This window comes from Arachis ipaensis, chromosome B09, assembly GCF_000816755.2.
Source record: "Arachis ipaensis cultivar K30076 chromosome B09, Araip1.1, whole genome shotgun sequence".
NCBI lineage: Eukaryota > Viridiplantae > Streptophyta > Magnoliopsida > Fabales > Fabaceae > Arachis > Arachis ipaensis.
The window spans coordinates 84,843,818-84,867,226 of record NC_029793.2 but is presented as its reverse complement, the minus strand read 5'-3'; the positions used below and the strand labels follow the sequence as shown (position 1 = coordinate 84,867,226).

Genomic DNA, 23,409 nt, shown 5'->3' with positions numbered 1-23,409 from the left:
ATAAAAACCACTCAATTGAGCACAAGATAAACCATAAAATAGTGGTTTATCAACCTCCCCACACTTAAACATTAGCATGTCCTCATGCTAAGCTCAAGAGAAACTATAAAGGAGTGAAGAGGAATGGTAAAATGTATGAAATGCAACCTATCTATATGAATGCAACTACATGCTAAGATGTTTCTACCTACTTGGTTAAAAGTAAATAAGTTCTCCAAGACAAAATATGAATCAAATTCCACTAATCCAAATTATATAATAAAAGACAAGTAAACTTGTAAGAAGATAGCTCATGAAAGCAAGGAACATAGAATCAAGCATTGAACCCTTACTGGTAGTGTATATCACTCTAATCTCTCAAGTGTCTAGGGTTAATCACTCTATTCTTCTCTAATCATTCTTTCTAAATCTTCTTCTTTATCTAACCAATCAACAAATATTTAGCATACCAATGCAAACATCGTGAGGTCTTTTCAGGGTTGTAATGGGGCTGAGGTAAAGGTAAGGATATATGTATGGCCAAGTGAGCTAAAATATGAATCCTTGAGTAACCTAAGCTATCACCTAACATACATACATTCTATATAACTTCTAAAATCATGCCTAGCTACCCATGATTCCCACTTTTGCATCATATACTCATGTATCAACTTTTCTTTTAATTTGTGCCACATATTCATTGATCTTTTATTAACTTAACATTGGAGTAATTTTGTCCCCTTATTTATTTATTTATATTATATTATATTTTATTATATATATATATATATAATTTTTTTTCTTTTTTTTATAGAGACATAAAAACTAAAATAACATATCAATGCATATGGAATTTTTAATTTTCTATTTTACATGAGTAGGTACCCAAATTTTCCAATATTCAAAATTAGAAACATGATATATTCCCTTATTAACCCATGTTCCCACAGTTTTCCCACACTTAGTTGATGCACAACCTCTATCTTAAGCTAACCAAAGATTCAATTGGGATATTTAATTTATTTTTTCGCTTAAGGCTAGTGATGTGGTAAAATATAGAACAAATGGGGATTAAAAGGCTCAAAGTGGCTAACAAAGGTAGTAGAAAGGGTAGGCTCATTTGGAATAAGTGAGTAAAAGTTTAAATAATGGCCTCAATCATATGCAAGCATGTAAATATACTAAACAATGGACATATAGAATGGAACAAAATATAGATTGCGGTTATAGAGAAGAAAATATACAAGAATAAAAATTTATGGTTAAATAATGTAACCATATAAATAAGCTCAAAATCTCACAGGTTGTGTATTCTTAGCTTTTTAAACTATGTTCCAAATACAACTTCAAACAAGTTTTAACATAAAAAATTTTCCAATTTAAATTAGTGAAATACTATAAAAATTTCTTGAACAGGAAAATATTACTTCAACTAAGTAGTAACTAAATGCATAAAATCAAACAAACATGCAATTAAATATGCAAATGCAACAATGAACAAACAAAGAAAATAGAGTATTGGTGTTGAAAAGAAGGTAACTAACCCCTGGAAGTCGGTATCGACCTCCCCACACTTAAAGATTGCACCGTCCTCAGGTGCATGCTAAGATGTGCAAGTGGATGGGGGATGTGGTTCCTCAGCTGGGGCTCTTGTTTGTTCCTTTCCTTGTCGGTGGTTTGGGAGTAGCTTTCTCTTTACCCTTCTTGGTGGCCATCCTGAAAAGGGAAAAAGAAAGTAACGTTTAAAGCTAAGGGTTAGAGCAAGGAAGAGAGCGAGAAAGGTGGTAATCAATGCACAATAAAGAAGAATGACGTTAACACATAGTCATGACTACATGTGAAAAGTTCATCAATGGAAATATAGCAAGTGCATGTAATGACAATTAAATGCAAGATGTTTATTGGCATGCTAGCAAAGGCATGAGTAGCATAGATCAAGCATTCCATGTCCAAGTTAGATTACCAAGTGTTTCAAACTAACAACATGTTTGTAATAACAATTATATTTAATTAATAAAATATAAAAAGGGTTTTGTAAAAAGCAAGCATTTAGAGTAGTAGAATAAAAGAAATCTAAAAATAGTGCACAATGCCATACGGACTTTTTCACAAAAACATAGCAAGCATGGTAAATAAGCTATTGAAAGTATTAAATTGAACATGCAAGCAACCCTTTAAAAGTTAATATATAATTGTCAAAAAATTCTTTTAATAATGCACAAAAATATAGAAAATAATGACCCAAATAAATTTCTAACACCAATGAAAATAATGCAATGAATGAATGTATGCAAATAAATTAAATGAAGTAGAATGGAAGTGAAGAGGGATGAGAAGTTAAAGAGATGAAGAAGAAGAAAGTAAGAAAAGGAATAAGAAAGAAGAAAAGATAGAAGAAATTAGGATTGAAAAAAGAAAAGATAAGATGATTGGCGCTGATTTGGATAAGTTGTGCGGCGCAGACGACGCGGACGCGTGAGTGACGCAGTCGCGTGGTGCGCGATAAGGTCAGGTGACGCGGACGCGTGGGTCACGCGATCGCGTGGCCTAATTTGTGCGATTGGCGCGAGTGCAACCTCGCGTTCGCGCAACTCTCTGTTGTAAATGCATATTGCCAAAAATCTGGGTGACGCGATCGCGTGGTTGACGCGATCGATGAATGACCTTTCTTTTTAAAAATGGCGCGATCGCGTGGGGCACGCGTTCGTGTGGTAGGGCTTATATAGCTAGCATGGTTCCAGCCCCACTCCATCATAACTTTCTGCCATACACCTCTTTACGTCAATTTCACAGGGCCACGCGTTCGCGTGGGTGACGTGGACGCGTTGGAGGCATTTTTCCCACATGACGCGGATGCGTCAGCGATGCGGTCACGTGGATCAATTTGTGCCAAAGGCACGCCTCCAGCCACGCTGTCGCGTGACTCTCTGTAAAATCTCTTTTCTTCCTTGAGGCACATATGACGCGGACGCGTTGTCGACGCTGTCGCGTCGTGTGCAAAAAAAAAAATTTAATAATGCAGTATACAGAATGCAATGCTAATATGAATGTTATACATGATTCCAGGTCCAATCAAAACTCAAAAACAAACAAAACGAAATAAAATCAAAATGGAAGAAAATGAACGATCATACCATGTTGGGTTGTCTCCCACCTAACACTTTTAGTTAAAGTCCTTAAGTTGGACATTTCGTGAGCTCCTTGTCATGGCGGCTTGCGCTTGAACTCATCCTGAAACTTCCAATGCTTGGACTTCCAATGGCCTCCGAGATCCCAAATCTTGTTTCTATACCTGTCTTCAAGTTGATTATCATGATTCCATCCGGGTGGTTCAGCCTTAGAATTCTCACTGAAGCGTCCAAACAACTTCCTAGGCCCATTCAGCTGAGCTTTACACCAACCTTTGCATTTAAACTTTGAGCTTTCCACCATATTGAATCTTGCATGACGACTCCAACCACTAACCATATTCCTCTTACTCTTAATGCCACAAAGAGCTCTAAGTTGACCATCTGTCTCCAGTAGTCCATATTCAAGTGGAATTAGAAAGCTGAGGGATATGAATTTTACCCACTTGAATGTTGTGAAGGATGATGGTAACTTAGGAGGAGGTATTTCTAATGAAATTGCAAGCTCCACTCCTTTGTGCTCTTCTCTAACAACTTCCACTTCTTTGCAAGTTTCTTCAATATCAACCTCTTCCTCTTGGTAGCTTTCTTCCAATTCAATCTTTTCTTCATTGCTCACCAAGGGCATGGGAGACTGTGCTTCCTCTTCTTTAATCTCCATTTCTTGATCAACCTCTTCCAAGTCTTCAACTATGATATGCCTTGGAGGTTGTACACCCTCCTCAACATCAAATGCAACCGTCTTGGAAGGAGGTTCTATGTCTTGACTTTCCCATGGAGGTTCAGCATCTCCCAAGTCTTCAACCACTTCTTCTTCTTTAATAATTCCGGCTTCCTCCACTTGTTCCAGTATAAATTCATGCTCCTTGCTGTCCACCGGAGTTTCTAATGTCTCCTTCATGCTACGTTCTTCATTAGATTGTCCACATGAAGCCATGGGGTTTCCTTGAGTGTTCGAACGTCGAAAAGCTGATTGATTTATCGCTTGATTCAATTGGTGAAGGGTTGCATGAAATCTTTCCACTATTTTCTTGAGACGATCATTTGATTCTGGTTGTGCTCGACTATCATAAGTAGGATCATAGTGCTCTTGGATTGATGGATATGGAGATGGTGAATATTGAGGTGGTGGTTCTGGGCGTGGTTCATATGGTGGTTGGTGTGGTGGATAAGGATTAGGGTTATATGGTGGTGTTTGGTGGTAAGGGGCTTGTGAGTATGGTGGTTTAAAGTTGTGTTGAGGAGATGGTTCATTGGCATATGATGGAGCTTGCTGGTAACTACAAGGGGGTCCACCATATCTATTGTCTTGGCATGCATTGTAGGATGGTCGTTGTCCATGGTATCTTGGAAGGTGATGTTGCCGAAAGGGTTGATCAGATTCTCGTGGCTCCTTCCATCTCTGATTGTTTTGACCTTGATGTATGTTCCTGTTATAATTTCCATTCCTTGCAACAACATTGGAACCAAACTCAAAGCGAGAGGGGTGAGAACTCATAATAGTAAATAAAAATTAAAAACGAAAATAAAAATAAATTTTAAATTAAAAGGTTATTGAAATTTAAATTTTGATATTGAAAATTAAATTTTGAAATTTGAAAACTAAATTTTGAAATTTGAATTTTAAATTTTTGAAATTTGAATTTTGAAATTTGAAATTTGAAATTTGAAACTTAAATATTGAATTTTGAAATTTGATTTTTGAAATAAGGTGAGATAAGATTTTGAAAAAGATATGATTTTTTGAAAAAGATTTAAATTTTGAAAATTTTGAAATTTTGAAATTTAATTTTTTTTTTAATTTTTGAATTAAATGAGGAAAGAGAAAAACAATAAAATGACACCAAACTTAAAATTTTTTAGATCAAAACGAAGAAAACAACTTGAAGGTCAAGATGAACACGAAAAACAACTTGAAGATCAAGATGAACACCAAGAAAAAAAATTTTTGAAAAATTTTTAATAACTAAATAAAAACCAATAACCTCTTAATTTACGAAAAAGCAAAAATAAAAAGAAAAAATAAAGACAAATAAACAAGCAAGAAGCAAATATTTACAATAACCAATAATAAGGCACACGTTTGCAATTCCCCGGCAACGGTGCCATTTTGAAGAGAGAACTTTTGCGTGGTCTAGAAATTCGCAGATAAAGCCTCGTTGCAGGTATAGCTTCTAAACCAACAAAAGTCCTTTCATACAAATGTTTTAGTTGTCACAAGTAACAAACCCCTTTGAAATTGATAACCGAAGTATTTAACCTCGGGTCGTCTTCTAAAGGAATTGCAGGGAGGTGTTCTTATTATTGGTTATGAGTCTTGTAAATTGGGGGTTTTGAAAGTAAGGAACAGGTAATTTAAAGGATCATAGCTTAAACATAATAAAAATCCTAAATCCTAATCCTAAGAGAGAGGAGAGAATCTCTCTCTCTAAAAACTACATCTAAATCCTAAAATTGTGTATTATGAGCTGATTATTCTAAATGGATGCATTCTTCCACTTATAGCCTTTAATCTGTGTTTTCTGGGGCGCAAACTGGGTCGAAAACAGCCCAGAAATCGCTGGAGAAGAAATCTGCCACGCTGATTTTCGACACTGCGACGCGTCCGCGTGGAGCGCGCATTCGCGTTGCCTAGTGTTAGAGCAACTATGGCATATTATATATGAAATCGAAACCCTGGACGTTAGCTTTCCAGCGCAACTAAAACCACATCATTTGGACCTCTGTAGCTAAGGTTATAGCCGTTTGAGTGCGAAGAGGTCAGGCTGGACAGCTTAGCAATTTCTCCAACTTCTTGTATTCCATCCACTTTTGCATGCTTCCTTTCCATCCTCTAAGTCATTCCTGTCCTGTAATCTCTGAAAACACTTAACACACATATCAAGGCATCTAATGGTAATAAGAGAGGATTAAACATAGGAAACTTAAGGCCAAAAAAGCATATTTTCAATCAAAGCATATAATTAGGAGGACAAATGTAAAACCATGCAAATAGTATGAATAAGTGGATAAAGAGTTGATAAAAACTACTCAATTGAGCACAAGATAAATCATAAAATAGTGATTTATCAGTACATTTGGGGGTTGGCAGTGTTATCCTCAAGAACACTGCACTACTCTTCAAATGATGGTGGCTTTTTGATAAGAAAAACTGTCCGCTTTGGAAGAGAGTCATTTATTCCTGAAATAACATTAAATAATTCTCTCTATGACCAAGTACCAATTAAAATTGGAGGAATTTGGGGTGACAGTAAATATACAAAATAGAGATAAAACTCTTGCTAAGTTGTTTCAAGAAGGATTAAAAATAGTAGTTGGCGACGGAACAAAGACAAAGTTTTGACATCATATTTAAGTAAAATAACGTAAATTAAAAGATTTATTTTCAAGATTATATGTTGTGATTGAAGATAAAAATTACACAATCAGTGAGTGCAGAGTTTGGGATGGGTGCAATTAGATTTAGTCCTTAAAATGGAGGCGCAACCTAAGAACATGGGAGGAGGACAATAGTAGGGAGTTACTTGCTATTCTAGCAAGAGTGGAAGGTAGTACAAATAGAGGTGACAACTTGCTATGGAAGTATGATAACCAAGGACAAAGAGTATAAACGGTGAAATCCATGATGCAAGAAAACTATAAATATAGAGAGATAGATGTTGGTGATTCATGGAAGAAATTCAATAACAAGTTATGAAGTAATCTTGTCCTATCAAAAGTAGAATTATTGTTGTGATTCGTAATCCAAGAGAAACTCAACACAAAGGATAAGCTACTCATATGTGGTATTGTGGCACAAAAGAACTCGAGGTATGTATTCTATAATAATGAAATTAAAACAACTTTTCATTTATTTTTTTTGTGCACATTCTCCTAGAGCATATGGGGTCAAGCTCTCCAAGTAAGAAATTTGATGTGGGTGTGGCCTGGACATATAAGTGGGTGCTTTGAATCTTGGATGAATCATAAAATGGCACAATAATTCAATGAAGTATGAAAATCGCTCTTTTATGCTATAATTTGGTGCTTGTGGTATGCAAGAAATAAAAAAAGAATTCAATGCCAAGGAGTTAAATGTGAAAAGAATAAAAAATGATATTATGTATCACGTACAACTTTGGACAAAAAATAGAGTAGAATATATAGAGTGTGAAGGTATAATATGCTGATGTCCAAGGTGTGCAGAATCAAGCCTAATTATTTTGATCATGTTATCTTGTATTACATTACTTTTTACTTTATAACTTTTCTTGTATGATTTAGTAGTTTGTAATCTTTTGTCTGTAGTAGTGATTTGTGCTTGTATATCTTTTAGATTTGTTTTCTGTACTCTCTACCAGTTTGGCGCTTGAGAGATTCAAATCATAAAAAAAAAGACTCACGATATATAGTATCATATATATTCAATATAAACTAAATTATATTTAAAATATAAATTATTAAAAGAAAAAGATATGATATATGAATGATATAACAAATGAATATAATTATACCAAAAATAAAAAAAATGAAAAATTATAAAGGTCTAGTGTTTTAGGCGGGATGTAAGGAATCTTCAGAAAGGCTTCAAAAGCTTGATTAGAAGTATCCAATTGTTTCCCTCGGAGGAATACCGTCTTCGCTTTCCAAGCCAGGAGATTGGCATAGACCTCCCACACCATGTTCATTGATTTCCATGGAGTCTTGCTTAAGAAATCCCCACTGAAAGGAGGCAATTCTGTCATTGATAGCAGCTATATACTTTTCTGTTATATTGAGCTTTCGCTCCCGATGGATGTTGGCCTTTTCATTTGCAAAGGTGTTCGACTTGTCGCTCCGACGATCAGAGGGGTACAGAAGAATGCCTCGAGGACCCGAGGAGAGTGTAGCCGGCTCTTTGCTTTTGCGGCGCATTTTGAAAAGGAACAAAAGAATAGAATTCAAGATCACAAGATAAGTGGTAGAAGAAGACAATTAAGGAAGTAACAACAATAGACAAATAACAAATACTTAATTGAGGAAAAGTGTATAAGGGTGTGGTTCAACAAAAGACAATGTATGTATTCTAAATGTGCGCGCGATTAGAACACACACATTGGCCGGTTAAAACGAAAACCACACAATCAACAATTAAGAATGAGTTCCTCAATCAAACAGCCTAAGATACAAGCAATAAATAAGCAAAGATTAAAGAATAAGCAAGCTTAGGCAAACACAACAAAAGTGAATTGAATTTTTGAAAGAATGGATATTGAAATTATGCAAGTAAAATTGCAAGGTTATATAGAATCACACAACAAACAATAACCAATTCAATAATGAAAAGAAAACTTCTTATTCATCTTTAAAAATAATGAAATAATCACACAAACGAGGTGCTTGTTGCAAAAAGTGACAAGCTTGGTAAGAATCAAGTTAAGTCAACTCAAACAAATGTAAAGCATTAAAAAAAACAAATACCTTGTTATGTGATTATGTTGATTTGAAAACCATGATGAACAAGCGATTCAATTCAATTCACTAAATTCAATGCACTTACTAAAAATTTCACTTAATATGCAACAAAATGTAAATGTACAAATCCATTTAGGTGCTAGTAAGTCAAAACAATAAACAAGTACATTGTTGAATTTCAATGTTAAATAGCATCATAACCATTCAAAAGTGCACAATTCATAAATAAAATGACAAACAATAATATAGTTTAAAGCATATGGTAGCTACAACATATGAATTAAACTCAAAGTTCATTCAGGCATTACATCAACACAGTTGGTGTGCAGTGCACAAATTCATCAAATTCAAACCAATTTCAAGCAACAATCAATCCAATTAACATCAAACAAACACTTGCAACTCATTTAAGCAACAAAAAACTAATTTAATCCTAATATAATTACTAAAATTAAAAACTAAAATGCAATTAAAAGTAGACAAAGTAGAAAGAGCAAATAGAAAGGAACATGAGTAATTAAATATGAAGAATGGAGGCAGAGGTTGCAGTGGCACTATGAGGTTGGCACTACAAGAGTCACGACAGAATTGGCGTCGCCAGAAAGTAACAAAGAGAGGTGCGAGCTGTAGCTGGCGCAGGGGCAGAGCAAGCTTTTGGACAATGGAGGAAAGAAAGAAAAAAGAAAGAAAGAAAGAAAGAAAGGGGTGGTGCGGGTGGTGATGGTTGGCAGCACTGACGTCGCCGGAATGAAGGAAGAAAGGTGGGGTGATGGTTGGTGGTGTCTTGGGAGTGCGGTGTGGACGAAGAAGAGAAGTGAGGGATGGAGGGGGTGGCACGCGCGAATGTTAGGGCTTAATTCAAAATCATGCCTAAAACGAGGCTTGTGAGTATGCTCTCAGTTCCGTGCGTACGCACACTAAGTGGGAAAAGGGGTTTGTGAGCACGCACAGCAGTGAGCGCATGCACCCGATAGGGAGGTTAAAAGGGGCGTTGCGTACGCACAGGTGGGTTGCGTACGCAAGGATCAATGGAATTGGGGTATGTGTGTACGCACAAAACTTTATTTTTACAAAATTTTAAGCCTCTAAAGGCACCAAACATGATATCCAACAAAGCTTTTCAACCCAAAACGTATTCTACCTTAAAAACACTTGATCAAAACTAAAATCCAACCAAACTAAGATAACCAAAAAGAAATAAAAATTTAATAAACAAAAACTAAAAGAAAAGAGGGGTTGGAAGGATGTTACCATGGTGGGGTGTCTCCCACCTATCAGTTTTGTTTATTGTCTTTAAGTTAGACAATTGGGAGAGCCCTTGCTATGGTGGTTTGTGCTTGAATTCTTTCTTGAATCTCCCCCAATGCTTGCATTTCCATTGTCCTCCGGGATCCTAAAGTTTATGTCGACACCCTTCCTTGTTGATCTTCAAGCTTCTAATCGGGTGACCAAATTCTTGAATTCTAACAAGAACAAGAGAGAATAGGAACAAAATATATCAAGAAACAAAAGAAATAAAACTCCTAATTAATGATAAGAACAAAAAGATAAATAAAAAGCAAGCTATTTATATATTAACATATTCACAATAGCCAATACTATAACACCATTGCAAGCTCTCCGGCAACGGCGCCAAAAACTTGGTGGGCGGCCAAACATCGGTTCAAAATTTTTTAGGAATAAAAATTGCGTTGCAAGTATAGTCCCAAACCGACAATTGAACCCCAAATCAAAGTTTAGAGTAAGGAGTGTTACAATTTAATTCAATTAACTGAGAGTTTTACTTCCCGGGTCATCTTCCTACGGAGCTAGCAATTACGAGTGCATAAGTTCGGTTGTGAAATTGGGGGTTTCCAAGCATAGAGCAGAAATTCAAGGAATTAAAGAATCGACAACTCAACTAGTGAATTAATAGGAACCAAAATTAACAAGCAAGAAAGTAAATAATAGTAACTAAGCAATAATAGCACAAATAATGAACTAATAATGAATCAAAGAACAATTAATGCTAAATAGAAGAGAACAAGGTCAAAACTAGTGAAAATGTGGTTCAAAACGTAAGGGAACCTTGGCTTGGGGTTGGGGATTAAGGAATCATTTCCTTGTCATAACCACAACTATGGCAATTACAATGAGTTAATCTCACTTAGTCAACTCTTAACATCGAGAGTAAGTCAAGTGAGCATAATTGTCCTTAATCCACAAATCCTAGCTAACTTACTAATTAACTTAGTAAAAAGCTAGCGTTAGTGTAAACAAGAGCAACTAACAACCTAAAATCACCACTAAATGTTGGACATTATGACTCTAGTATCCTATGTATCCATTTTTCCAAACCAAGAAGTGGAAATCTACTCCATATTCAAAATTGACATTTTCACAAACACTTGGTGGGCATAATGATCAAACATAGTGATATTATAAAAATACTTGAAACTATAACCAACCAATGAATAAAATCAACAAAGACAACTCAATCAAACAAGTAATAACCAATAAACATCAAATTAATAACTAAGAACTCAAAGATTCAAACGGTATATATATGTAAAACGTATAACTTTAATTATAAGAAAGTGTAACAAAAGTAGTATAATCAAAGAGAAAATTGAGTATTACTTACAATGGTGGTAAGCTAGAATCCAAGATCAAAATGGAAAATGTAAACTTCTAATATAAATTCTAACTAAACCCTAAGAGATTTGGGATAAAATCCTAAGAAAAACTAATACTAAAACTCCCTAAAACTATCTAATAATGTGTATGAATGATATGGTATGTTGCTCCCTTGTTAGCCCTTCCATTTCAATTTCAGACTTTGCAGAATTGGGCCAAAAGGCCCCCAAAATTGCGAGCTACGTGGCTTTTTAATGACAAGATTTCAGTTTCAGAACTTGTGCATATGCACAGGATTGTTTGCGTATGCACACTGGCTGAATCTTGTCTTTTGTGTACGCACAGGAGGTTGTGCGTATGCACACATTGGTGTGCTCTTCTCCTTTGTTTCTCCATGTATTCTCCCATTTGCATACTTTCCTTCTACTTTTCCCAAGCAATTTCTGCCTATTTGACCTGAAATCACTCAACAAAATATATCAAGACTTCGAATGGAATAAAAGTAGAACTAAATTGATCAATTAAAGCACAAAAAAACATGTTTTTATATTTAGGCACAATTTAGAGAAAAATCACAAAAATATGCTATTTAAGTGAATAAGTGTGAGTTTATATGATGAAATTCACTCAATTTAAGCTAAAATTTACCATCAAACATGGACTCTTTACTAGGCAATTATCGTATTGCTTCACAAATTGAATCAAGGAGCTATTGTGTATGATAAACTTGTTAAAAAATGCATGCGTGCTCTCGCTCTTTTTTGTGCTTCTCATCCCGGCCCAAAAGTGATAATCCAGATAAACTGGAATCCATAAATGGCGATCTTCAAATAGCTCTGCAGAATGAACCGAAAACAGGCGCAAGAATGAATCGAATGTTATACTCATTTTCACCGAAAAACTAACAAAATCAAATAATTCGAATTAAAACTTCGGTTACCTAAAAGCCACTTATTGCCTCCAACACCGTACTTTATGACAAAATCATTTCAATTTCTGTCGAATGTGTCTTTTGTAAACGAGTTCCAAACGACATGGCTCATCTCTTGTTCGATTTCTTCGTGTCACTTGTACCCATTTAATTTGCGTGGGATCTTCTTCATGATATTCCAAATACAGCACTGGTGAATTGTTGTTGGCATACAGGCTTAATAGCCCTTTGCATCGATGCACATTGATCGGTAAGAATCCCTTTTGGTTCCTTCTCTCCCATGCAACGAAGCCAATATTCGAATAGCCATTTGAATAATTGGATGTTCTCATTTTCCATTAAAGCGCATCCGAGAAGTGTCGATTGGCCGTGATTATTCACGCCCATAAAAGAACCAAAAACCAGATTGTACCTGCAAAAATAGATACTCGCAACAGTTATAAATCGAAATGCAATGCCTCTGTGAACCTAAAACTATATCGCAGTGAACTGAGTACCTGTTTGTGTTGTAAATAGTATTAAATGAAACAACATCTCCAAAATACTCGTATGCATCCCTGCTTCTTGTATTGGCCCAAAATGCATTTTTGATGGAGTGATCACCTTCAAGGTCAAGCTCGAAAAAAAAATTTTTGTTTCTTCTCTTTCATTCTTAATAAGTACTTGCCAAAACATTCTGTACTTCCCTTGTAATGTAATTCCTCATATCTTTTTCGATAAAACTTAGTTCACGATGACTGACCGCTGTTACTACGAATGACTGATATATTTTACTCGGTCTGATTCCGGCTTCCTCGTTATTTTCAATGGTGCGACGTACAAACATGCTTAGCTCCCTGTGTTGTTTAATCATCTCTGTTTGATCTAGACAAGGGTTGAATGATTCAGAACAACTTTGAAAATTATCCAAAGACGACGTCCTTCAATATATGTATGTAAATCCTGCTGGACAGTTTATTGGAGCTGAGGGGTTTGTCTTTAGAGTTGGAGATATCTTGGATTTTCACTTTCCCTCTCTACTACATATAATTAGTTGATTCTTAATCTCATCTCTCTTCCGAGTTGTGTTCCTTATTTTGGTAGAAAAACCGGCAAGTTTGGAATAATCTTTGTAGGACTTTCCAACTTCTTCCAGTGTTTTGAAAGTTATCCCAACCTTTGGGACAAATTGTTCATCCACAACATACCTGGACTATAAAATGAACAGAGAATATTATTAAAGCGAAATCATTGTATAATACCAAATGAACCAAGAACTCAGAAATACCTGCATCTAGAATGAACCGAAAATATTATCAAAGCGAAATCACTGTATAATACTAAATGAACTGAACATTGTCCAGTATATAAATTCAAATTCAAAACACCTGTGTCTAGAATGAACCGAGAAATACCATCAAAACGAAACCAATGTACAATTTCAAATGAATAGAAAATTGTGTTCATAAACTACTGGATTTAGTAATTACATTCCATTCAATTCAATTCAAAATTTAATAATTCAAACCTCATCCGCTTGATTCGATTCAGAAGAATAATCCAAATTGCTCTCATTCAACTAATTTGAAGTTGAATCATTCATTGTTTTGATACGCTATTGAAATCTGAAAATGAGGAAAAAAATCTGAAATCTGGAAATGAAGAAGAAAACGAAGCTTTACGTTGTAAAAATCAGAGTAAAAAAGAACGCGAGAGCTTTACATTAAGGAAGAGAAGTTCTACGTTGAGATAGAAGAACGAAGAGAAGGTTTATATTGAGAAAGAGAAGCTCTAAGTTGAGGAAGAAGCTTTAAGTTAATAGGGGGATGGCGTGATCCAAAAAGAACTTGGTTGACTTGGTTAGAAAAATTAGATGGATGTGGAACATTATTGTTACAAAAATTGTGTTTGTTTGTTTGTGTTAAAATTCTCCCTCACTATTTCCTAAAAAGGATTTGAAAGAGCAAAAAGTGGAAGTATGATGATTTAAAACAGTTACCAAAGCAAAGAGTAAAAGTCTCTACATTAATTTAATATTTTAATTTTTTAGCGTGCAATTACTATAATCAAAATAGTGGGTGGTTTCAAATTTAAATTATAGAGATTGGAAAAAAAAAAAACTAACAAACGAGAGATTTAAATAAGTGATGAAGGAAGACGTTAAATTAAAAGGATTAGAAGTTGAATATTTTTTGTACCTATTATAAATTTAAAAATAAATTTAAATAAATTTTTATATACTTTTTTAAATATTAAAAATTTAGATTATTTTAATTGTAATTTTTTTTATTTCGTTTATATTATAAATGAGATATATGTATTTTTTTAGACAATATGTATTTTTTCATTTGCAAACGAAATATAGCCAAATAAAATCGTTACATATCATGTATAATCATTTTGTACACTGTAAACGAAATATATAACGGGATCTAACAATATAAATAATGTCTAAATACTTATTTCGATAAATAAAATAATTAAAATATATATTTAAAAAAAAAATCCGGTATACTCCAACACGAAATCTGAAGTTTGTAATTGGGAACCCTAAACCAAAATCCTTAACCAAAATCCTTCAGCTCTTTTCAGGTTTCAACCATGAGTATGACCCAATTCGCCATGGTATGTCTGCTCTTTCTGGTTTCTCTTTCTTCTTCTCAATATACATAAATTACCATTTTGTCATCCATTTCAATTTCGTGCTTTCTGCAAATTGCACTCTTTGATGTATAATTTACATAATGAAGAGACTCTAAGCTAAGTTTTAGCACCAAGTTTGTTTCTTTACTTCGTGTTTGATTGAGTATAAATGCTTGCTTGATGAAATTTTATGGTTTGGTGTCAATTTATAGAATTTCAAACCCTAAGTTCTAGCGAGTCTTCAGTTTTATATAAATGCTTGCAGTTTTTAATATATAATTGATAGAATCAAAAGCACGAAGCTGAGTTTTAGCACCAAGTTTGCTCATTGACTTCACTTTGATTCGGTATAAAATGCTTGCTTCCTGAACTTCTATATTTGGTGTCAATTAGGAGCCAATATTATTGACAAGTTGTTGGACAATTGTTGATGATTTTTCTTTGCTCTCTATTTTAAATGCTTGCTTTGAATGCTTGTAATGTATTTATATTTCAGGTTGAGGAATTGGCTTCTCTGGTCAAGGACAACCTTCATTGCAAGCATTTAGTGCTCACAATGGAAGAAACCTTGGTCAAGTTTCTTCAGGATGATGACACAAGGTAAAATTCACGATCAGATTATGTTTGACCTTACTTCACAGGAATAGTATAAGTGTATAGTGCTATAAGTCACCACTTTGGCTAAGAGATAATGGTTTACTTAACAGCAGTAATAACATAGCCTCTATCATGGTGAGAGATAAATTTGAAACCTCAATGAAATTTTACACTTTTCCTGTCATTTTTTCCCCAGTCCCAAAAAGGAAGCAGCCTATCAGCAGAGGGATGATTTTAAGTAATGTCATGTTCTCTGAGTTCTTTTTATAGTTCGTGTCCAGGGCAACCAAATTCCGAAAGAAAGTGGAAGAATCCTAATATATCAGAACCTGAAAAAATACCATGCCACAATCTTAAATCGCTTCAAATTAGTCATGATTTCTCTCTCAACAAAAATTGTTTGTATACATCTCTTATTCATTGGCACTTTGTATTTATATTAAGGCCTTGATTTATAAGTAAAGAAAGGTTGTTGCAGAGCAGCTCTAAGTGTTGTCATTTACAGCATCTGATTGGAGTTGGTTTTTTATGTCTTTCATGTTAAATAGTTGTTTTGCGCTTTGTCCCATAAAATGTGTCTTGAATAATTTACATATCTGCTTTGATGAACTATTATAGTTCAGATGGGATCTTGGAATTGGAGCCAATGAACTCTTATAGCCGTCTTCTTTTGCATCGCCTTGCTGAGATATTTGGGTATGTATCATGTGATTTTTATTTCTTTTAAGTCTTTTCAAATATCGTGATTTTCATTTTAAACATGTTTCCAGGTTTGCACATGAGTCTGTTGGTGAAGGAGATGATCGCCATTTAATTCTTGAGAAATGTCCAGACACATCCATGTGAGTGAACTTCAGCCTTTCCTTGCTGATGATCCTCTAGATATATCAAGCACATTTCCATTACTTTCTCTTGCTATATTTAAACAAGTTTTTTGTGAATGCTTTGAATTTTCAGACCTCCAATCCTTGTAAGCGATATCCTATGGGGTTATGATGAACCCCAATCTTTAATTACATCACATCAAATATTAAGGAGAGAAGACCCCTCCCCAGGTAATATGCTTAATAAGGAAAACACTAATATAGCAAACTTCTTAATGAGGGGCCTTAATGTTGTGTTGCATTTTTCAGTCTTACAAACAAACAGAACCTCCTTTCCACTGTCACTGGAAGAGAGAAAAGCGGCTTATTTGGCTGCTCGGGAGAGAATTTTCTGTGAGAGTTTGGAAGAGATAAAAGAGCCTGGTGGACAAAAGCAGCGAAGTGTGCCTGTGGTTGCCCACCGCATGATTGCGCATGCATTAGGTCGAAGAATGAATACGGAGAATCAAAATGTCTTAGCTAGTGATAGTACAAAGGACAAAGTGCTCATGGATGAATTGAATGCTCGGAGAGAGAATGGCGCAGAGCCCAATCCCATGGAGAACTTGGAAGAGTCAATACCTCGAAGAAGGAACTCAAACAGTAGAATAAGAAACACTAGCACTTCAGGTGGAGCTGCACTTAATAAAAGGGATGATCAAACACTGCTCGACAAAGATTTCCCCAAATCAACTCAAGATGGAAAACAAGCACCTAAGTTGAGTAAAGACTGCATGAAGGAGGAGCACATAGGAGCTGCGAAGAGAATGTTTGCTCATGCATTGGGGGTGCACTCCGGGACAGTTCCTAGAAGTAGAGATGGAGAGACAAAGAAGAATTAAGCAAAGGATGAGGTTGTTCTTTTCCTTGAAGTGTAAGTTGAGAAATCTTTTTCTGAAGCAGAAGATACTGTGTCTAAGAAGGGACTCCCCCATTGTTTTAATCTCAATCACAGGGGGTTGAATAATGAGCATGTTTTCACAAGATTCCCTGACATAATCTCAGGATATCCATACAGGAGATACTTGTATCATGTTGGTGGCTATTGTGCTGGAATAATTTGAGTAGCTGCCGATTTCCACTGTCGGAAGAACCCTCTTTTTGGAGTAGGGAAGGAAAATCAAGTTGACGAGATATGTTTTGGAATGTTATCCAAATGTTGCAAGACAGGGAAGCTGCATTGCCATTCTGATGTGTATTATATTGTGTTGTATAACTACTTGAAGTGGGAAAAAGTAAGAGGGTGTTTGGGGTGTCATGAAATTGTTGTGCAGATATCACTAGTCAATCACAGATATGTGAATTTTATCTTGTTTCAAGATGCCTACTTTTGTTTGCCATCTCCGGTGAAAAATTATTTTATAAACATAATAGAAAGAATTACATTTTTAGGATATGCATAACTAAAACATAAACAAATGGTTAACCAAAACAGCTTTCACTCAGTTTGTAGTGTAAACTATACAGATTCATATATGGTGGGGTGTGTCAATTTCAACATATAAATACCATGCAATACAAGTTATCACAAAGTGGACACTCGGCACTGAACACTAAGGGTGCTGTTGCAACATCTGCCTTGCATTCAACACATAATATTAAGAAAACAAAAAATCCAAGATAAGCCAAATGACAGATGCCCACCAACAGAAATATACAATGCTTGACCATCACATTTCAATGTCTTCAAGGTCAGGCAGAGGAAACCGAAGAATTGCAGCAATGCCACTTATCTGTGCTAGCTCTGTCCATCAGCAACAAAATGACAAATTGAGTTCTAAACAAATACATAAAATACCGAAACATAATCTTCCTACACGAGTTTCATACTTTCATTCACTACCAAAAAGTGGTGCATAAATCTTTAGCTTTCGTTTAATTAATCTGTTGGTCCCTATAGTTTTACCAAATTTATAATTAAGTCTTTATACTTTTTTCCTTTCTATTGAGTTCCTACACTAGTTTTAATTTTGTAATTAGGTCATTGTCATTGTAAAAAATGTTAGAGCTAACAGAATATTTCTCTGCAAATTGAAGGTACCCACAATTAAAAATCTAATTAGATCTTTGATCATATGTTTTTTGAGAAGAATATTCTGTTAATTTTAACGTTTTTTTACACGAAAATGACTTAATTACAAAATTTAAAAGCAGTGTAGGGACCAAATTGAAAGAAAAAAATATAGGGACCTAGTTGCAAATTTAGTGAAACCATAGGGACTAATAGAGTAATTAAACCTTTATATTACTCTCTCTGTGCACACTTTTTTTCTTCGGAAATACATATTTCTTTTCACTTTTATTTGTCATATTTTACTATTTTCGTACTTGGATAAAAGTTATGGGAGGGAGTACCATCTTAATAATTTTTCCTTTTCAATACTAGATGCTTTTCGGTTCATGGTGTTCTAGGAAAATAATCAATAAAGTAAAAACACTCACGTTCTCCAGAGACATGCAAGGATGAAAATACATGGACAGAGCCTCCTGAATCCTTAACTGAGTTGACCAACTCAACGAACTTTTGTCTTCTTGCTATATCTGAATTCCTGTAGCAAAAAGCATGTACATTAAGGCACAATTTTCCAATGTAAACTTGAAAGGGCATGGAGAAAGACACTGCTGAAAACATTCAGTTCAGTTATAATGATATATTGCTTAGTGATTTATATCATTGGCACCTGAAAAGATCATCAGTAATAAGAAGTGTTTGCACAGCTAGTCGTTCATTGGCAACCTCAACATGTTTAACTCCATAGCAAGCTCGGGCTGGATCCTGAACAAACCCAACAATATTCAATCAAGATTTCCTTGATTTTTCAAAATCATCAGCTTAAAGGATGCGCATGTGCAGTTTTGAGATTAAAAGAGAATCAATGAGTGTAATTTTAGTTATCACTTGATACAAAATAAGAATGAAAAGTGAAAAGCAAATTTCATGGAAGATGACAAGATGTATTTCTCTTAATGTACTAACTTCAATAAATCTAATCATTACAGCAATTTATGATGCAAGTGCCTAGAAGGTCAACAGTTTTTTAGTCAACAGTTTTCTACTAGGCATAACATTGCTATGAGCAAATAGAAGTTATATGTAGATCCTATTGATTTACCTAAATATATAGTATCTCATCCTATAGATGTTTAAGAGGAACTAATACTGAAGTCATTGAGAGCAAGAGAATTTTTCATATAGGAAATTCAATATTCCAATCATAGCATGGACAAGGCAACAAAAGAAAACAACTTCAAAAGAATGGAACCTGACATTTGAAAGCATGTCATAAAAATCCTTCATAGCTCGAACCTGAAGAAAAAGAGAAAGCAGATAGTTTAGTTCCAGTCTCAACAGATAATGAAATAAACAATATTTGGAAATCGTTTAGCATGGCCAAATGGATAAGTGCATTATGTTCAATAATTTGGTTATCATGGTACCTCTTGTGCTGCCTTAGTATCTTTAATCATATTCATGACATTTGGAGCATCAAGAACCTCCTTTAAACTATGCCTACAGATAAGAAATTATGAAGTGAAAGAAATGAGATTTATAGACTCCAACAATTATATACGGAGTAGATATGAACGCACCTGTTATGAAGGCGTAGTTAACCAACTACTACAAAACTAGGAATAGATAGGAGAAGATAAAGTGAGGAAGCAAGCATACTTGTATCCCGAGGTTGTGTGCACAAGAATAATCCTCGACTTGTTTTCAATAATAGGACGTAGCTGTCTTCTTTCTGCCTCCAAAAATAAGTGACGATGAAATTGTTCCTGAAACAGAAATAAAGGAAAAAATTATTACCGCTACAAAAATCTCTACCAAAATCCTGCTAACCCTTTGCATATATACAAGACAAAAATAATAATGTTACTGAATAGAAATATTTAATGCCTTGTCAAATTTGTAAAACTAAAATGAACCAGCAGGGAATGATGGCAGACCTTTGTAAATCCTGGACTTGCAATTACAGCGCAGCGAACCACATTGAAATCTATATGTTTCAAGAAAGCCTAAAACAGATTGGTAGAAACCATTATTATACTTGTAAATACTCTCTTTTATGCTTTCTTTTAATAAAGAAAAAAATTATTATAGAAACGAACAAAGACATACAGCAAAAATGAAGGATAAGATATCCTCCATAGCAGGGCATAATGGGGGTAAAAAAAGAAAAATAAAAAACAAACGCAAAGCTATGATAAAAATAGATATTTGGTACATTTCCATGTTCTGTATTCGTTGAATTTACCTGTAAAACATTTTCGAAGAACTTATTCAAAGCCTACAAAAAAGAAGTAAGGCACTTTAGAATATGCTCAAGTTATCGAATTCATCCAATGACATATCTTGCAATAGAGTAAGAGGACTTACTGACTCATAACCAGCAATAGCAGGTCCATGCTTGCGAGGAATTGAGGTTTCTATCCGAGAACGGGTAATAGTCATACTATTACATCAATCAAAATAAGATGAGTTATCTGATTGAAACAGCATGATTACATGTCAAAAGTTTGAAAAAAGTATCAAAAAGAAGATCATGTGTTGGGGATTTGAGTATTATGGGGTGCCCAAAGTCCCACATCAGGTAGTATGAAATTCTTGATGTTGTATTAAGGAGAGTAATTCTTCCCCCTTAAGAACTAGCTTTTAGGGTGTGGTTTCCCACTTTCTCTAGGTACTTAACAACGCTATTAGAACCGTGGTTGCCATCACCATGGGAAGGACTATCTATAGGCTAGATTAAGGCAAATACCAAATTCTGATAGCTGGTAGAGAAGTGGCTACCACTAGGTCAGTGACAATAGAGTGAACCCGCTATGGACGTCAGCTCTCCAAGGGTGGTGTATTGTTAGAGACATGGGTATTATAGGGTGTTGTATTAAGCAGAGCAGTTCTTACCCCTTAATAACATTTATGGTGTGGTTTCCCATTCTCCTTAGGTACTTAACAGCATGTATTCAGTTCTCAGTGTATTATGTTCCTCAAAGAAATCAAACACATACATCCATCTATAAAATGCTAAAATAATTGTCCGAAGTTCCAAACTATATTTAGATGTATTATGTTCCTCAGAGAAATCAAACACATACACCCATCTATAAAATGCTAAAATAATTGTTCAAAGTTCTGAACTATCTTCTCTAAACAGTACTATAATACTGATCGTGTGATTGAAATCTATTCAACTGAAAATTCTCAGTACCTTCTACCAATAAGTAGGATATGGGCTAGTCCTTCTTGCATCAAAACCACGGCTAGATCAGCACTTGCACCGGGATCTGCAAAATATGCATGGACTTTTTGTTCACCATAGCAATTTACCAATATTCACACCAAGAGCTTGTTTGGGTGCTATTAAATCATTAGAAAAAGATTTTTTTTTCCTGCTCATGAATTTACCAATATTCACACTGGTATCTAGAATATCATGGTACTTAGTAATAAAGAGTTTGGTTTTGATTGGTAAATAATAATATATTCAGAGAAAAAAGCATTTTTTCCCGCTGGAAATACAAAAGTCTGATTTAAATTGCTGCATGATTGAAGATATGTTTTAATCTAATCATATGAATATTTTTCAAGACTAAGAAAAAGAAAACATTTTTTCGCCGCTGGATTGTATACAAAAGGATGATTTAAACTGCTGCATGATTTAAATTTGCACTAATGAAGAAATATATTCAAATTATTAGTCCTTGGTGACTTTCAAATAGAAAACATCAAACTTTTAAACTGTAAGGAATCAATTAAAAATTTGGTGAAATTATAGGGATTAATAGAGTAACTAAACCTAATATCTATTAAATTTTCCAGATTCAGATTACACACCAGAGGCCTGCTGCAGTACCTCCAAAGCATAAGAATCCCAAACCTCCTACAAAAGGAATATGTAATATTCAGCAATCATAGTTCTTCAAAAGAGGGAAATAAATTACAGATCATAGAGTTTTCATCAGAATTTCATCTTTGATACACACAATGCTAAAACATAATGATTTTGTTATAAAAAAATAAAAACCAAAAATAAAGGAAGCAAGCAAAAGATCTAGCACATGTATTATAACACAGAAGAAAGCCTGATGGAAAAAAATCAGAGCGCAATACCTTTCTAAGCACAAATGGTCGCTGTAGCTCGAGTTCCAAAGTATGGAATGCTCCTATCTGCACAGTCAGTTACAAGGCTGATAACTAGAATTCAAAAGAATCAATTAGGAGTCAAAGCTGGTATGGCAGTTAAGTACCTTAACATGTTCATTCTCTAATATGTTCTTTCCACGAATTCGCAACATAGAGCCTTCTTTGTCATAATCTGCAACCTGAAACACAACAGAAAGAACACAATATGTGTCATTGGATTGAGATAAAGGGCAGAATATAGCAGCCTATTTGGTTTGATACCTACTTCCATTCTCAGATAATAGGTTTTCAAATTTCATTATTAACCAGAAAAAGGTCCTCCATTGAGATAATGACCTTATTTTTCAATCATTCATTTCACAAAAATCATGTAAACAGTAAACTTTGTACCTCTTCAACTTTAATTTCCAATTTGAGCTTGATCCGTTCTGCTTCCCGTCCACCAGAAGCTGCTTCTCTAAGAACCTTCCTATTAACAAAACAAACAACACTTCCAAATTCAGATTCTCCATAGAGATCACACGAAGAAAACCATGACAAAGTGCAAGTGAAGTACCTAACAGTAACCGCCATGACAGAATCACCTGGAGCAATCAAGTTATAAGCATACCATAGATCATCCGAATCTACTGCCACCATCTGCATAATCAATCAACAATTGAAATAATTAAATTCAAAAATTCAAAGCATTGAGAGAATGAATGAATTGGAATGGAAAGAAATTGCACCTTAACGCTACCAGGTCCATTACGTACGAGGTCTTTCCGAACGATCTTCATGCCACTTCCTGTCAGCTAGCGAAGCTACTAATTGTAGTTGAAAATTATATCTTGAGGCTTTCTGGAAATGAGCGAAGAAACTATTTGTCAATCCCTATGACGATTGCTCCCAACTCCCAGCAAAATTCCAAAATCCTTCGCGGGCTTTTGTAATGGGCTAAATCCATGCTGGGCCTAGGCCGACATATCCATACACAGGTTTCTGATTTGTCCACGTTTTTGTTCTTTGAAACGTGCATCCTTAGATGAAATACTCAAATTGCTTTACAAAAAATATTTAATGAGATCTTTAACAAATTTTTTTTATTTGAGGTCT

The 23,409-nt window shown here is 34.8% G+C and overlaps 2 protein-coding genes across 8 annotated transcripts; one reads left to right on the top strand and one right to left on the bottom strand.

Moving 5' to 3' along the window:
• On the top strand, nt 14,553-17,490 carry LOC107617667 (R3H domain-containing protein 1). 5 transcript variants are annotated; one of them, XM_021112350.1, is made up of 8 exons: nt 14,553-14,691; nt 15,206-15,309; nt 15,503-15,544; nt 15,925-16,002; nt 16,077-16,148; nt 16,264-16,361; nt 16,440-17,043; nt 17,175-17,490. In XM_021112350.1, the coding sequence occupies exons 1-7, from the start codon at nt 14,668-14,670 to the stop codon at nt 17,009-17,011; spliced, it is 990 nt and encodes a 329-aa protein (XP_020968009.1). In that variant the 5' UTR covers nt 14,553-14,667; the 3' UTR covers nt 17,012-17,043; nt 17,175-17,490. The 5 variants fall into 5 exon arrangements, with proteins under 5 accessions (XP_020968009.1, XP_020968008.1, XP_016174971.1 ...); XM_021112349.1 differs by having other exon boundaries at nt 16,440-17,484; XM_016319485.2 differs by lacking the exon at nt 15,503-15,544 and having other exon boundaries at nt 14,554-14,691; nt 15,930-16,002; nt 16,440-17,484.
• Nucleotides 17,566-23,226, bottom strand: LOC107617665 (protein PELOTA 1). 3 transcript variants are annotated; one of them, XM_016319483.2, is made up of 16 exons: nt 23,043-23,226; nt 22,871-22,953; nt 22,705-22,783; nt 22,419-22,493; nt 22,282-22,338; nt 22,006-22,051; nt 21,380-21,455; nt 20,548-20,623; nt 20,426-20,458; nt 20,118-20,186; nt 19,840-19,946; nt 19,608-19,680; nt 19,438-19,476; nt 18,851-18,945; nt 18,612-18,718; nt 17,566-17,913 (listed from the first exon to the last, which is right to left on the bottom strand). In XM_016319483.2, the coding sequence occupies exons 1-16, from the start codon at nt 23,091-23,093 to the stop codon at nt 17,840-17,842; spliced, it is 1,140 nt and encodes a 379-aa protein (XP_016174969.1). In that variant the 5' UTR covers nt 23,094-23,226; the 3' UTR covers nt 17,566-17,839. The 3 variants fall into 3 exon arrangements, 2 of the variants coding, with proteins under 2 accessions (XP_016174969.1, XP_020968007.1); XR_001615025.2 differs by having other exon boundaries at nt 17,592-17,913; nt 19,433-19,476; XM_021112348.1 differs by lacking the exon at nt 20,118-20,186.

Bases quoted from the DNA above. Each gene is read 5' to 3' on its own strand.
- LOC107617667 (XM_021112350.1), top strand. From the start codon at position 14,668: ATGAGTATGACCCAATTCGCCATG. The intron at 15,545-15,924 runs GTAATGTCATGT...GAACTATTATAG, and splicing joins CAGCAGAGGGATGATTTTAA to TTCAGATGGGATCTTGGAAT. The intron at 16,362-16,439 runs GTAATATGCTTA...TGCATTTTTCAG, and splicing joins GAGAGAAGACCCCTCCCCAG to TCTTACAAACAAACAGAACC.
- LOC107617665 (XM_016319483.2), bottom strand. From the start codon at position 23,093: ATGAAGATCGTTCGGAAAGACCTCGTACGTAATGGACCTGGTAGCGTT. The intron at 20,624-21,379 runs GTACTGAGAATT...TTGATGTAATAG, and splicing joins ATCCTACTTATTGGTAGAAG to TATGACTATTACCCGTTCTC. The intron at 18,719-18,850 runs GTGCCAATGATA...TTTTTGCTACAG, and splicing joins ATTACTGATGATCTTTTCAG to GAATTCAGATATAGCAAGAA.